This window comes from Pelodiscus sinensis, chromosome 1 (genome assembly GCF_052426305.1).
Source record: "Pelodiscus sinensis isolate ZL-2025 chromosome 1, ASM5242630v1, whole genome shotgun sequence".
Lineage (NCBI taxonomy): Eukaryota > Metazoa > Chordata > Testudines > Trionychidae > Pelodiscus > Pelodiscus sinensis.
In genome coordinates, this window is record NC_143052.1 from 143,465,281 (window position 1) to 143,476,037 (window position 10,757).

At 44.8% G+C, this 10,757-nt stretch overlaps 1 protein-coding gene across 8 annotated transcripts in view; it reads left to right on the forward strand.

Annotated features, from left to right (window-relative positions):
• Window positions 1-9,978, forward strand: part of ING4 (inhibitor of growth family member 4) — a 29,423-nt gene extending 19,445 nt beyond the window's left edge. For 3 of the 8 annotated variants that reach the window (XM_075903957.2, XM_075903959.2, XM_075903941.2), the window contains 8 exons: window positions 2,910-2,937; window positions 6,590-6,661; window positions 6,854-7,020; window positions 7,292-7,406; window positions 7,774-7,882; window positions 8,322-8,469; window positions 8,806-8,867; window positions 9,146-9,978. In XM_075903957.2, coding sequence (XP_075760072.1) covers window positions 6,634-6,661; window positions 6,854-7,020; window positions 7,292-7,406; window positions 7,774-7,882; window positions 8,322-8,469; window positions 8,806-8,867; window positions 9,146-9,185 — 669 coding nt within the window. In that variant the 5' untranslated portion in view covers window positions 2,910-2,937; window positions 6,590-6,633 and the 3' untranslated portion in view covers window positions 9,186-9,978. Of the gene's footprint in view, window positions 1-2,909; window positions 2,938-2,959; window positions 3,345-3,621; window positions 3,734-6,196; window positions 6,368-6,589; window positions 6,662-6,853; window positions 7,021-7,291; window positions 7,407-7,773; window positions 7,883-8,321; window positions 8,470-8,805; window positions 8,868-9,145 lie in introns of those variants that run through there. The other 5 variants (XM_075903930.2, XM_075903966.2, XM_075903921.2 and 2 more) reach the window with 5 other exon arrangements.
• Window positions 9,979-10,757: the final 779 nt, after the last annotated feature.

Consider the following 10,757-nt stretch of genomic DNA (forward strand, 5'->3'; position numbering starts at 1 on the left):
TAGACATCTGTCAGGGATGGTGTAGATGGAGCTTGGTCCTGCCTTGAGAGCGGGGGGCTGGACTCGATGACCTCTTGAGGTCCCTTCCAGTCCTATTATTCTATGATTCTATGATAGCATGCATAAATTGGCAGGGAGGAACCAGGTGCTCTCTCTACTCAGAAGTACTAAAGTTATAAAACTGGTGCAGTTCCCACATCTACCTTCTGGGAGTACAAAACTCAATGGACAGTTGCAATTGCAAATTCCCCCATGATCATGAATAGAAGTTAAACCCAGCAGTGCTTCATGACCTATTTAGGCAGTGGGGGGCACCAAGTGCAGGAATGTTTGCCACTTACCTGAACAAGAAATGCCAACACTACTGCTGCGGAGCAGAAATAGGGGAATGCTTGGGAAATGCTCTTTTTTCCCCATGAGACAGGGACCTTTTCTATGCCTTACCCCAGTTTCCCCTGCTCTCAGGAGTCCTATTAAAAGTAATTATACATCATACTGATTGCTTCCACCTGTATAAAACAGATTTGATATCCTCACCTAGCATGCTCAATCTCTCTTCAGCCCACTCCATCTGTTGCAGAACAAAGGATGCACTCTACATCCCAAGCTGAGGATACTTTTCCATCAAGCTCTTTTATTCTGGATCATAGAAAGCTCCTGCTGAAGGGAGACGCAAGAAGTATTCCTACACAGTAGAAGATCCACTACATGTCATTCTTGTATACTCAGGTTTGGTGTATTTCACAACAAATTTCCCCAACATACACTGCTCTGCCAGTGGACCTAGACTATGTACTAATTCTCAGAAATTCAGGGTTCACTCAGAGCTCACCTAGCAGCAGTAGCAACTTTCATCAACAAGTTGTGGGATTCTCAATGCTCTCATGCCAACCACAAAACAGTTGTATAGTATAGGAAATCTTTTTATATAGGAGTATAGTAAATCTTTTCTCCCAATCCTGCCATCCCACTCCTACATGGGAACTAAGTCTAGTGTTGAAAGGCCTGACTAGACTTCCCTTTGAGCCTGTGACTATTTGTTTGCTCCCAAATCTGTCAATGAGAGTGGCCATCCTGGAAGGAGAATAGGGGAAATAGCAGCTCTGATGGCACATTCCCTCATACAATATTCTTTCCAGACACGGTCACACTCGGATCACATCTGCAGTTCACCCCCAAGGTGACCTGTTGTTTTCACAGAAATCAACTGAACCTTCACACAAACCTTCTTACCTTCTACTCTAGCCTCACTGTGATAACAGGGAGTCTGAACTACTACACACTAGATGTTATGAGAGCCTGAACCCTTTTACTTGGATAGACCAGAGGCATTTAGAAAGTCTCCCAAGCGTTTTATTTCTATGGCAGAGAGATCCAAGGTCTCAGTAGTATCAACTTAGGGACTCTCCAAATGGCTCTAAAACGGTATTAAAATATGCTGTCAGGTTTGCAACATAACACCTCTATCCAATATTCACACTCACTCCATGAGGTTGGTCTGCTTCTCAGTTGCTGCTGAACTGGCAACATAGTTGTGTTTCCATATATATGCAGAATATTATACAATTACTGGAGAATCGGCTTCTGATGCCATCTTTGGTTCCACAGTATTTTCACCCGTAACTGACTCAAGTAGAAGCCCCTGCCCACCATTGAGGATACAGCTCAAGCGTCACCTGCACTGAAACACCCCATAGAGAGGCTACTTGAAGAAGAAGAGTTGCTCACCTTACGTAGTAATGATGTTTTTTTGAGATGTGTCCTCTTGTGGGTTCTCCACAACCCACCCTCCTCCTCTCTACTTTGGAGTTCTTTCAAGGACACTGTGGTAGCGAAGTAACTGAGGTGGTTTGCCTGCATGCACTGGTTAACCTTGAGGTGGGACAGCACATGTGCAGGCCAAACTGAAAGTGCTGCCGAAGTTCTCTGATTAGTAGCGAAGGGACACAAGCATACCTACAGATAGATACCCACCGGGAGGGGCGTCTTGAACCATTGTTTCCGCACAGGGTGACTAACTTTCCCTTGATGCTTGTTTATTGGAGTTTGACAATTAAATGATCTGCAGGTTCCGTTTGTGCCAAGCATGCTGAAGCCCAGAGGTGGCTGGGGGAAGAGACATTCTGCAAAGGGATATGTGCTAAGATTGGGGACAGAAGAGGGCATGTGGCAGGAACACTGGGAAATAAAGGTGTTGAGGGCCCTCATTAGACCTTGGGTAGAATCCAGGAGTTTTGATTCTCAACTTAGCAAATAGCTGTGAAACCTACTAGCAAAGGGTGTATAGTACTCTGTAATCATTGGTTCACACATGGCATAAACTCTTACTGCTGCCGCCAATCATTGCTTTAGCTCCAGTGATAAAGTGTCTGTATTGTGGCTTTAAAGGTACCAACCTTTCTGAAGATGCACTTGAGGAATCAGCATAGTTTCTCGTTATGAAAATTTTACTTTTGAAGTTTTCAGTGTTTAAAAAAATTCTATTAATATTAATTAACAAATACAAAGGTTGCAAAGTCACACCCTCTAACAAATGTCAGAACTAAGGTTGTTCATGCAGTCTTAGTCTTAATTCCACCTTTTGTGTATGTGTGCATTATGATATAGTCTTTAATTACAGAATCATGCTATTTTTTCCATAGGGTATCTTTATCATTCATAGCACAGGCAGAGCCTGCTCTGGGAGTGGACCCATGATCGTGTAGTGAATTAGATTGTTGTCTATATGATCCCTTAATTGTTGCAGAAGTTGGTGTGTAGAGAATGAGGTAGGGGATTGCAGAATGAAGAAAGGGTGGTCTTACGGTTTAGTCAGTGGATTTTGTTCCTTTCTCTGCCATGGAGTTCCTGTGTAATAAAAATAAGACTTTTCAAAGGTGGTCACTAATTATGTGTCCTTCATTTTCTAGGTGCCCAACTTGAGAATTTGCGCATGTGGTAAGCGCTCGCAGCTGAAGTCATTGGGAGCTGTGTTTTGAACATATGAAGTTCTATAAAAATATTAAGTACTGTGATTGATGTACCAGGCCTTGGGTGTCTTAAGTTGAGCACCCGGCACGAGCAGATACCTTTTGTACTTTCTGAACCTCAGTTCCTGATCTGTTGAATGGCAGTAATAATAACTCCCTACCTGATTGCAGTGTGGTGAAGATACACTGTGAAGCATTCAGATAGTAATGAGAGCTATAGAAAAGCCCATATGGAAATTAAGAATTCTGTATTTGGAACATAGTTTGACTAATGTGCAGTAAATAAGGCCTGGGACCACACATTAAATGAGGATGAAAATAATTATTGAATAACTACCCATCATTGAGCACTGTCCATCCTGTGCACTGAATGAGGCAAGCATCTTGTGCAATAAATAATATGTGATCATGTAATTAAAGGCTGTGGCGTAAAGATTGAGGTTACAGAGGCAATCTAGGCTAGCTTTTCCTAATTTTTTAATGCTTGACTGTCCACTGTTACCTTTCTTTTAATGTTGTCCTTTCCCCCTTATTTATATGTAATGTATGGTATAATATCATGACAACTTTTCTTTCTATCTGTACACTTAAATGGCCTATAGTAACTGAGCTACTGCTAGCTGTTTGACACATTCTCTCTGTTCCTTCCCAGCATATTGAAGAGATGTTTTGCTCTGTTCATAAGGACTTTGCTTGTGTGCAAATGATTGTTTGTGTCTGCATAATTAAATTGAGGTTGAAGAAACAGGTTCTGAACACAGTGGGTATGTCTATACAGCAATTAATAACCCATGGTTGGGCCAGATCAGCTTGCAGGGCTGCAAAATTGTTGTATAGCTGGTTTGGGCTTGGGCCCAAGTTCTGGGACCATGTGAGTGGAGACGATCCAGAGCCCACTTTCCCACTAGACACTAACTCTAGTGGGAGTTACTGCCCTGCAAGCCCAAGTCAGCGGTAGTCATACTTATCTCTTGCCAGAGTGAGTTGCAGATTTATAGTTTAACTTTTTTGAGAGTTCTGTCTTCTGCATTCACAATCCTTCCCCAACAGTTGGCAGCTTAATTGTTCGAGTTGTGATTGTTTCTGTTCTGGGAATGCATGGCCATGGAAGGAGGGTTGGTTTGTCATGTTGCTGTGACCAGTCCTACAGAAGGCTTTGAATATCAGAACTCAGACCTTGATTCAGATTCTGAATTCAGTGGAGAGCCAGTGCAGAGAATGGAAATGTTTTTGTGGTCTCCTGTGTTGCTGTGCACACAAGATGCTGCATTTCATACCAAATAGAGCTTTTTCAGATCATGTGATTTCATCCCTTACTATAGAAAGCAATAATCAAACTTGTAGGTCGTGAGTCCCAGAGTCACTGGTGCAAATTTAGAGTTTTATTACATATATGTGGTACAGTCCAGTTACAGAAGAAAGTGGGCATTTTTCACCTGAATATGTGTCTCTGGGCAACAAGTTAGGAGTCCAAGAGAATCTCTGTGACTGTGGGTTAACTAACAAGAAGTGATGATTAAAAAGAACATAATGGAATACTGAGTTTCACAGCATGTCTGATATGGTAATAACATTTGGTAGTTAGGATATATGTTGTGCTTCAAAACTTCCAGGAGCTGAACAGAGACTATGGAATTAGAGCATAACGTAGCAGGCAGAATAGACTGAAGAACAGGAATCTTAGACTCAAGGTTCATGTATTCTAGTTCCAGGTTTACGCTGATTTGCTCTGTGAACTTGGACAAGTATCTTCCCAGCTTGACCTTTAACCATCTGTAAAATGGAGAAATTAATACCAATCCTTTTTTGTGGCACTTTGAGTACTTCAGTGCTTTGAGTTGGTTACATGAAAAGTACTATTTTTAAAATTATTTATTTAATATAAAATCATTTTAGGATTGGCATGTTAAATAGTTTAGACAAGCTAAATTTCATCAAGTTGGACTGATGAAATACATCCCGGAATACTGAAGGCACTGATTAAGGAGACTGAATAATCACTATTCAGCTGATAGTGATTATCTTTGAAAACGGGAGATTCCAGAGGACTGGAAGAGGGCAGATATAGTGCCAATCCATACAAAAAAGAAAAATAAGGACAACCAAGGAGTATTTACAGGCCATTTATCTTCAGTATCTGGAAAGATAATGGAACAAATAATAAAACAATCAGTGTGTAAACTCCTAGAAAATATTGCGATAAGTCAGCATGGATTTGTCAAAAACAAATCATGTCAAACAAACCCTAATAGTTGTAAGAATAGTAAGCCTTATGAATAGGGTGGATGTGGCAGATGTGTTATATCTTGACTTTTATGAGACTGGATACTCGGTAGAATTGGAGGATAGGATTAACATCCAAAATGATCTGAACAAATTGGAGAAATGGTCTGAAATAACGAGGATGAAATTCAATACAAACAAATGCAAAGTACTCCACTTAGGAAGGAATAGTCAATTGCACACATGCAAAATGGGAGTCAGGGCAGGAGACTGGGAGGTGTGGGGGGCTTTGAATGGAGATGCCGGAGTCAGGGCTGGGGGTGGGGACCTCAGAGAGGGGGTTGGGTGTGTGATTGGGGCTCAGGGCAGGAGGTTGGAAGGTGCTAGAGTGAGAGCAGAGGATAGGGGACACAGGGCAGAGAATGGGGGTACAATAGTCGGGGAAGGAGGCTAAGGGGTTGGGGATGGGGGGGAGCTTACTGGGGCTGATCATGACTATTCCAGGGGCAGCTTTTCCCAGAGGACTGGGGTTGCACTCCCCGGCCAGCAGCTCCTCCCAGGAAGCCAGGGCTGCAAGGGTCAGCTACAGCGTGTCCAGGTGGAGGTTTTGGGGCTTAGCCTCCAACTCCCCCCCAAGCACCAAAACCTCCACCTGGACACGCTGTAGCTGACCCTTGCAGCCCTGGCTTCCTAGCTTCCCGCTTTTCCCGTTCCAACATTGTTTGGGGCCACTTACCTGGTCTGGTGGCAGGCCAATGTGGAGTCCTGTCCCCAGCTGGCCATTCTCCTGATGGTAAGTTGTCCCCAGTGGTCACTCTCCAGTATTGCTGTCCTCTGATTAGCCTCCTCCCTTTCCATGTTATGGAAAACAGTCCCATTTCAGGCACATCTGATTTTCCTGGCACAACCAAACTGACTTTTCTTTAAGTTAGGCTAAGAGGAAGCTGCATAGCAAATTTGGTGGTCCTAGCTTTTGTCCTTTAGGAGGAGTTCTTGAACAAATGGACTTGGAGCCAGACAGATGCACTCTAAAAAAGAGAGAGAGAGAGAGATACTGTCCCAGCCACTACTCTTGCTCCTGACCCACCTTTTCCATGAGACCTGCAAGAAATTAGCTACATAATGATGTCTTCACTGATGGGCAGTTGGAAATTGTGCCAATTTAGTGGACTGCGGTAAGATTTACCAAAATAACAACCCGATCTTGTGAGCCCACCAGACTCTAGGCTTCCCATGGTCTCATGACTGAATTGGCATCTTAAAGAATACCTGCTGAATTACACCAGAGTCAAACTGACAGAGAATTAAGAGGTTGTTAAATACTAGATCTGGTTACTATAAATACTTATTGGGTGAACAGGGACCTGATCTCCCCCCCCCTCCCCCTCTCTCTCCAGGCATTGAGAACCTGCCGTTTGAATTGCAGAGAAATTTCCAACTCATGCGAGATCTGGACCAGCGAACAGAAGGTGAGTGTCAAGAATGAGGCCCGAAGTAATCTGCTTGCGTAGATGGGGAGCCTGGAGCTGGCCAGGTTTTCCTTCCCTTGCAGGTGGTGTTATGACAACAAGGCAGAGCTGGGAGCCTACAGCTACCTGAATCTGCCTTTCCTACCAGAGGGCACTGGGATATTTTTGACCATGAATCTGGTCTTGTTTCAGACCTCAAATCAGAGATTGATAAACTGGCCACGGAGTATATCAGCAATGCACGGACTCTGTCTTCGGAGGAAAAACTGGGGCTTCTCAAGCAAATTCAGGAGGCCTATGGGAAATGCAAGGAGTTCGGGGATGACAAGGTGCAGCTGGCCATGCAGACCTATGAGATGGTACGAAGAAGAGAGAGGGAGCAGAGTAGTGTCTAGGGGTTATAGCATGAAGGGCTGGGAGTCATGACTCACTAGTCACAACCTATTCATAGTGCTGGGTGGGGTTTTAATGCATTTGGAAATCCTTTGCTCCAGCCCCAGCATGGATGCCTGTCTCCTGTGTAGACACCACCTACAGTTGTCTCTCTGCTGAAACCCTTTCCCCTGTTCTTTCTAGGACTTTCAAGGTTCCATCCCATAATAATACTCTGGCTTACTGTCATATTTGCAGGTGGATAAGCACATCCGCCGGCTAGACACAGACCTTGCCCGTTTTGAAGCCGACTTGAAGGAGAAGCAGATTGAGTCAAGTGACTATGACAGTTCCTCCAGCAAGGGCAAAAAGAGTGAGTCCCAGAGTCCAGCCACAAACTGATATGGAGGGGCCCAGGGAGCATGGAAGTGATGGAGCTGGAAGGGAGCAGGAGATGAGGATGGCAGGAGATGACCCAAAGACACTGAAGTTGGGGTTTGAGAAGGAGCTAGAAGCCCAGCAAGTGACAAGGAAGTGATCCAGGAATGATGGAGAATTGTGCTGGGGTGTCACAGAGGCGATGATGGATGTATGTAGACCAAAGACTATGAAGGTGTGGAGGCAGGTTGTGTTAGTTCTGTAAAGGGGGCTCATATATAGGTCATATATAATATAGGTCATATATCTGTCTTGATGAGTGGAAGAGTTTAATGCTCATTTATTTTCCCCCATCCCATCAGAGGGCCGGGCCCAAAAGGAGAAGAAAGCTGCCCGTGCTCGCTCTAAGGGGAAAAACTCTGATGAGGAGGCACCAAAGATGGCTCAAAAGAAGCTGAAACTCGTCCGCACGTGAGTGACAGGGAGACTTAGGGAATGGGGAAGACCAGTGGATCCATCAAAGTTCCCCTTAATGAGAATCAAACCACAAGTCAAATCCCATCCTTTGTTCCCCTGGCTCCACCCAGATCAGGCCAATTGGTTCCTCTGTCCCATTTGTCCCTGTTGTGCCTTGGAACAGTGAGAGCAAGAGCTTGGGTATCATGTCGGGGACTCCTAGGGAGTGAAATATCCGTCCCTCCACAGGCAGGTAAATGCCTCGAAAGGTCAGGTCCTTGCTGGGAGGACAGGACCTGGGATAGTGGGTTCTGCATGTGTCGTACATGAAGAAGGGTCTGTTTCTGTGTCTGTCATGCTAGAGGCGACAGCATAAGGAGCTTCCCCAGGGTGAAGTGAGGGGTGCCCCTGCCTTGGGGATTTTGCTGACCTTATTCCTCCTTTTCCCCTGCAGCAGCACAGAGTATGGGATGCCTTCAGTGACCTTTGGAAATGTGCACCCTTCAGACGTGCTGGATATGCCTGTGGATCCCAACGAACCCACCTACTGCCTGTGCCACCAGGTCTCCTATGGGGAGATGATTGGCTGTGATAACCCTGATGTAAGAGACTGGGCTTAGAGAGAACGGGGGAGAGGCACTCCTACTGGGAGTCTAATTCTGTTCATGTGGGCCCTGCTTATGTGGGGGATTCTCATTTTAGAGAGACCCTTAGGGGACAGACTTTAGGTACGTCTGGGATCCATGAGGAGGGAAGTCTTAAAACAGAATAGGAATTCAACGAGTTTCTCAATCCACTTCTCCAATCCTGTATATTGATGTTGTCACTTATGAGGAGACTATGTGATTGCCCACTGGGGGCGGGGTAGCTCCCAAAAGACTCAGCAGGGGAGGAAACTCGACTGTACAACTGACTCTGTATTCTCCATTCCACATTAGTGTTCCATCGAGTGGTTCCATTTTGCCTGTGTGGGCCTGACGACAAAGCCAAGAGGGAAATGGTGAGTGGGTGCTGAAATAAGGCCTTCAGAGGTTTCAGTGGGCTATGCATCACTGGGAAGTCCCATGAGTTCCTGGAGAGATGTTCTGCGGTGGGGTGACTATGGATGTTAGGAAGTGTTGGGATTGCATCTCAATGAAGAGTTATTGGGGATTGGCTTTTGTGGGTCTTCTGTGTGTGTGGTTGTATTTGGGGGGTACTAAGGAGGGTCCCATAGGCTTTGTGTATTGATAGGCCCTCCCACCCATGAACTTCTCCTTCTCTCTCCTTTCACTCCAGGTTCTGTCCTCGCTGCTCCCAGGAGAGGAAGAAGAAATAAAATCCCTTGTGCAGTGGCCAAAGTCCCATCTCTTCTGCCAGGGCATCATCAAGGATCTCCTAGCCCCTGGGGTCTTGAGGTTGGGGGGAGTCTTGTCCTGTTTGTGGTTCGGGTGACCTTTGAATGGCCTGTGCCCTCATGACAGTTCAAGTGTGTTCTGTATCCCCTTCTACCTTCAAATTCCCCTTGGCGGTCCTTTTTGAGTGCTGCTCTAGAACATGTCTCTGAATCCCAGAGGGAAGGAGGATAGCTAGGTGGCCCCCAGACTTTCAGGGGTAGGATGGCCCCATTTTCCTTGTTCACCCTTCACCCCACTTAGAGTCTGTTGCCTGCATCTCTTCTTGGGGAAGCCAGATTGAGGAATTACCTGAATGCCCGTGGGCAGGAGGTAAGTCTCCCGAAATGTCATAGGTTCCTAATTTTACTAGATCTCTCCTGGGTGTGGTGGTAAGCAAGCCACCTCTTCATTTGACAGTTGGCTGAAAAGACGGATCCCTTAGTCCTTCACTGCCCTACCTTACATTCCACTATTACCTTCAGTATCAAGTGATCTCTGTTGTATGTGGGAGAGGAGGAGGTTTGGTGATAACCTGAGTCTCATTTATTCCCCTTCTGAGGGAGTATCTCAGGAATGAGTAGCATACTGTGTCTTGCAGGAAAGAGGAAACATTTGTGAGCTCAAGCGGTGTTGCCTATGTACCACTTGTGCTTCTCCCCTAGAGTCCCCATTCCTTTTGTTGTCCAAAATCCCCCTTGTAAAATATGGAATTAAATAAAAACCCATTGAAACAAACACCCCAGCATTTGCCAGGATCTGTGATTATGTGTCTTGGCTCTGACTTGTGGAGGATGACGTGGGAAACTTCTGAAGATTCCCTCCATGGGTAAAAGAGGTGTTGGTGGAAGATAGAGTTGCATTCTGCATTACCAAAAAAAAAAAAAACGATGTTAAAGTTACTGATAACCTAGGTGAATCTTTTTTGGTTTGCTGGCAATTAAAAAAAAATCAAATAAGTGTTGTCTTGGGTCAAACTGAAAATGAAAAAATTCCATTTTTCCATACATGCTAGGGAACACCATCTTCATCTTTTTCCAGTTCCTAGGGCTCGGGGCTAAAGGCATTCATGCTTATCCAGTTACTAGGGATTAGGGCATGATCTTCTGCAGGTTTGGGAGGCCTTTACCACAGAAAGAGCCTTACACAGTCATATCTTTTAACCTATGTTTGTTTATTAACAGTTATCAAAACAGAATTCACATGCTAAACATGCATTGCTCACCATTCCCAATAAGGCAGACAAACTTTTCCAGGTGGCCAGTCAGGATCAAGTCATCTGGGGCTCCTGCACAATATGGGTGGCAGGTTATTGAGGTCTGGCAACTCTAGTCTTGGGCATGTCATTCCTTCTGGACCCTAATTGTATAGTCAGACTCTAAGCCCTGCTTAGCTATACTGTAACATAATTTAAAAGGAAAGTATACAAAACAGTATTTCTCATCAATCCTAGCCCATTATAAAACAGTTCTTTTAATCAGTCCTACTTTACCAACTTAGTTAATTTAAATCTTGCA